Raw genomic sequence first — 3,244 nt, 5'->3', positions numbered from 1 at the left:
CGGGTGGTTCGGGGCGAGCCCACGGCGCAGGCTGCCTCCCCGCTCCCCTCCATGCCCCCATGTGCCAGTTGGTGCAAACTATGTCTTTAAGGCATCTACCGAGGTGTTTTAGCCTCCAGCGTGCCAGGCCGGTAGAGGTACCTCCAAATGGCGTAGTAGTGGATGCCAGCTCCGATGGCCACAAAGAGGTGCCAGATGGCATGGGCGAAGGGGATGCGGCCGTCACTTTTGAAGAAGACCATGCCCAGGCAGTAGAAGAGTCCACCGGCCACCAGCTCCGGGAGGCCATCCCTGTTGGGCTGGGAGCAAGCAGGGAGGGCTCAGTGATGGCCACGACGTACCTGCCCTTTCCCCACAGCTCCATCAAGACCAGAAGCGTGGCCCCAGCTGCGGGGTGCAGGCAGGACCTTCACTCTGCCTTCTGCTACACCCTCCCCTCCAGCAACACAGCAGGGACCCAGCAGCCCGGCATAGCTGGGAGGCTTTCAACGCAACGGAGCCCGGGCAGCAGGTCCGCTGGAGATGCACGTGGTATTTGCTGGGCACCCGAATCATTTGCAAAACTGAGCTGGGCCACGTCGTATTCGGGGCTGGCTTTATCCATCATGCAGCCTGGATCACACCAACCCACTGGACTTGTCCCTCGTGCTGAGCCCCTGTGCTTCCCGGCGGTGGCTTACCATGGAGAGAATGACCAAGGCGGGGAAGAAGCCCATGATAACGTAGCACACCAGCTCCACCAGCTTGTACCTGCGACCGACAGAGAAGCTGCTTGGAGGCAGGTGTGGAGGAAGCATCGAGCTTTACACTTGCAATGCCCACTGCCGTGCTATAGGAAAAGGGGTGGAGATGCCACCGCGGCAAGTCCCACATCTTCATGCATGAGCCACACCACCACAGCAGGGCTGGCACCCTGCACCGGGGGTGATGGACCCCCCACCTTGGGAGCCGCCAGCTCAGGGCTGGGTGCTTGGGGTTTCGGGGAGACATCTGGGGCCTTTTGCTTTCTATTTGGTGCCACCACGTGGAAGAAGCAGCTCATGGCAGCACATCCCTACTCCCATGTCCCTGCTCCCATGTCCATGCTCCCAGGTTCCCGCTCCCAGGTCCCTGCCACCGAAGCTCCTAAAAACAAGGTGTAGATGGGGAAGGACGTGGTCTAAGGAAGCCCTCCACTGCCAGTTGGCCAGGAGGCTGCCCAAGGACCCTGTACCTATCTGTCTGTCTGTCTCCATCCTTCTTGCTCTCCCCTGCATCTTGACGACCCTCAGGGCATTAAGAGGGGCTGGCAGAGCTGAGCTGGGCTCTGTGATACCCACCAACACGGGGTCGGGTAAAGGCACTCACCGCTCATGGAAGAAGAAAACGTAGACAGTCCCGATAGACGCCATGATCCAGATGATCCATCGCATGTGGGAGGCCCAGGGACCCAACTCCCGCAGGTTCAGCCTGCAAGAGCCAGGTCTGTGGTGAGGGGGGCCCAGGGCAGCACCCCGGTCCGAGCTGTGGGCAGCAAGGTACCGAGGGAAATGCTGCCCTCACCCCCATGGCTGTCCCCCCAAAGGGTCCTCCCAACTTGTAACTTCAACATAAAGGGGTTGAAATCTATAGGATAGGAAGGTTTTGTGGAAAGGGGTAGGGTACAGCCTCGAGCAGAGCCAAAGCCAGAGAGGGAAACCCTATTTGTTGGAGCTGGGCTGATTTTCTTCCCCTCCAGTGGGGCCAAGCGATGGCCCCCACCCACCAGCCACTCACCAGGGAGCATACGACGCCGCGATGAAGAAGTAGATCACCATCCTGTCAAACATGTGCAAGCAGTGCTCCACGGTCCTGCGGGACGGACAGAGAGACGGGTCACAGCCTACAGCACCAGGGGCCTCCGGACCCTCTCCCGTTTCCCGAGCCTCAAGTGATCAAAGCTGGTACCTGAGATGCCTCTTCTTCCAGGAGATGGTGTGGAAGATGGTGGAGACGATGAAGAGGCTGGACAAGCCAAAGCCATAGATCCAGGCTGAGATGGTTTCCCACTGGTCATCAGAGAGGATGTAGAGGATGGAGCTGCCGAGGATGCTGGGCAGGATCCAGAACTGGAAGGGAGAAGCAAACCTGTTGTTGACTCTCTGCGTTTCCATTGAGCAGCTACAATACAGTCTCTGCTTTTCCTTCTTGTTTTTTTCACTTCTGGTTGAAGCTACCACCGCCCACACTGGCCAGGCAGGGTCTCTCCCCGCGTGGTGCAGCTCCAAAGTAGCTTCTCCAGGTGGGGGTAAGGGGAAGGAGGAAGGCACAAGGAGGATGGCTACCTCTGAGTCATCTCCCAGGGCTCGGAGCAGGAATTGCCAGCTCCCGAGAGAATCCCTGATGTGGGGAGCGCTTGCTCCCGCGGCTGTGTAGGCAGGTCCATGGGGCGCCTGTCGCTGTTCCTGCTGTGAAAAACACTTCCATTTTCAGGGAGGTTTGCAAAATACTCCTGCTCCACTAAGCCCACGGCCAGCTTCCCTGGGGTCACACGGCCATGGTGGGTGGGAGCAAGGAAGATGCACCCCAGTTTCCCAGGGCAGAAGGAGGGAGAGCATCCTCACTCCCCGGGAGCACCTGGGGCACATCTGCCTCATCACAGCCCCGAGACCCTCAGGAGCTGCTCCAGGGCTGAAAACAGACATTTTTAATCATGGAATCATAGAATCATCTAGGTTGGAAAAGACCTTTAAGATCATCGAGTCCAACCGTAAGGACTGGTGGCCTTTGAGGTTTCTCAGGGGATCCCCGGAGAGCTGAGCACCATCCTCCCTCGCCCTGGGACGGGGACAGAGACTCACTGCATGGGTGGCACAGTTCGCCGCGTGCTCGTACTCCGTCGGCTGGTACCTGCGGTTGGACGGGACGCGATGATTCATGAACCTGCAGCAAGAAGCAGGGAGAGAAACACGCTGAGGGGATGGCGTTTGGGGGAAAGCCCTTTTGGAGGGGTCTGCAGAGGGACAACCACCAGCCCGGAGCCCCACCTCGGCTCAGCTTTGCTCCAGCTGCCCTGCAGAAGTGACCCCGGCACTGGGCACGGCTTGTCCATCTGGCTGGTCCCAAATGCCAGGACCCCAGGTCTTGCTCAGCTACGGCTCAGGCTGAAGCATTTCCCAGTAGCTGCCGTTGCTTGGAAGCAGAGGGCAGGAGCCAGCTCTGCCTGCTGCTGCGGGGAGGAGAGGGCAGACAGGGCAGCGGTGGGAAGGATGCAGGGGAAGCTGCT

At 59.4% G+C, this 3,244-nt stretch overlaps 1 protein-coding gene across 1 annotated transcript; it reads right to left on the bottom strand.

Annotated features, from left to right (window-relative positions):
• Nucleotides 1-2: 2 nt before the first annotated feature.
• MMD2 (monocyte to macrophage differentiation-associated 2) lies at nt 3-2,902 on the bottom strand. Its single transcript, XM_009582493.1, has 6 exons — nt 2,820-2,902; nt 1,927-2,087; nt 1,756-1,830; nt 1,348-1,449; nt 681-750; nt 3-299 (listed from the first exon to the last, which is right to left on the bottom strand). Exons 1-6 carry the CDS (start codon nt 2,895-2,897, stop codon nt 96-98), a joined length of 690 nt encoding a protein of 229 aa, XP_009580788.1. The 5' UTR covers nt 2,898-2,902; the 3' UTR covers nt 3-95.
• Nucleotides 2,903-3,244: the final 342 nt, after the last annotated feature.

Source organism: Fulmarus glacialis, unplaced genomic scaffold (assembly GCF_000690835.1).
Source record: "Fulmarus glacialis isolate BGI_N327 unplaced genomic scaffold, ASM69083v1 Scaffold25547, whole genome shotgun sequence".
In the NCBI taxonomy this organism is placed as follows: Eukaryota; Metazoa; Chordata; class Aves; order Procellariiformes; family Procellariidae; genus Fulmarus; species Fulmarus glacialis.
This window is presented reverse-complemented; position numbering and strand designations above follow the sequence as displayed.

Bases quoted from the DNA above. Each gene is read 5' to 3' on its own strand.
- MMD2 (XM_009582493.1), bottom strand. From the start codon at position 2,897: ATGAATCATCGCGTCCCGTCCAACCGCAGGTACCAGCCGACGGAGTAC. The intron at 2,088-2,819 runs GTGAGTCTCTGT...TCTCCCTTCCAG, and splicing joins CGAACTGTGCCACCCATGCA to TTCTGGATCCTGCCCAGCAT. The intron at 1,831-1,926 runs GTACCAGCTTTG...TCCGTCCCGCAG, and splicing joins TGGAAGAAGAGGCATCTCAG to GACCGTGGAGCACTGCTTGC.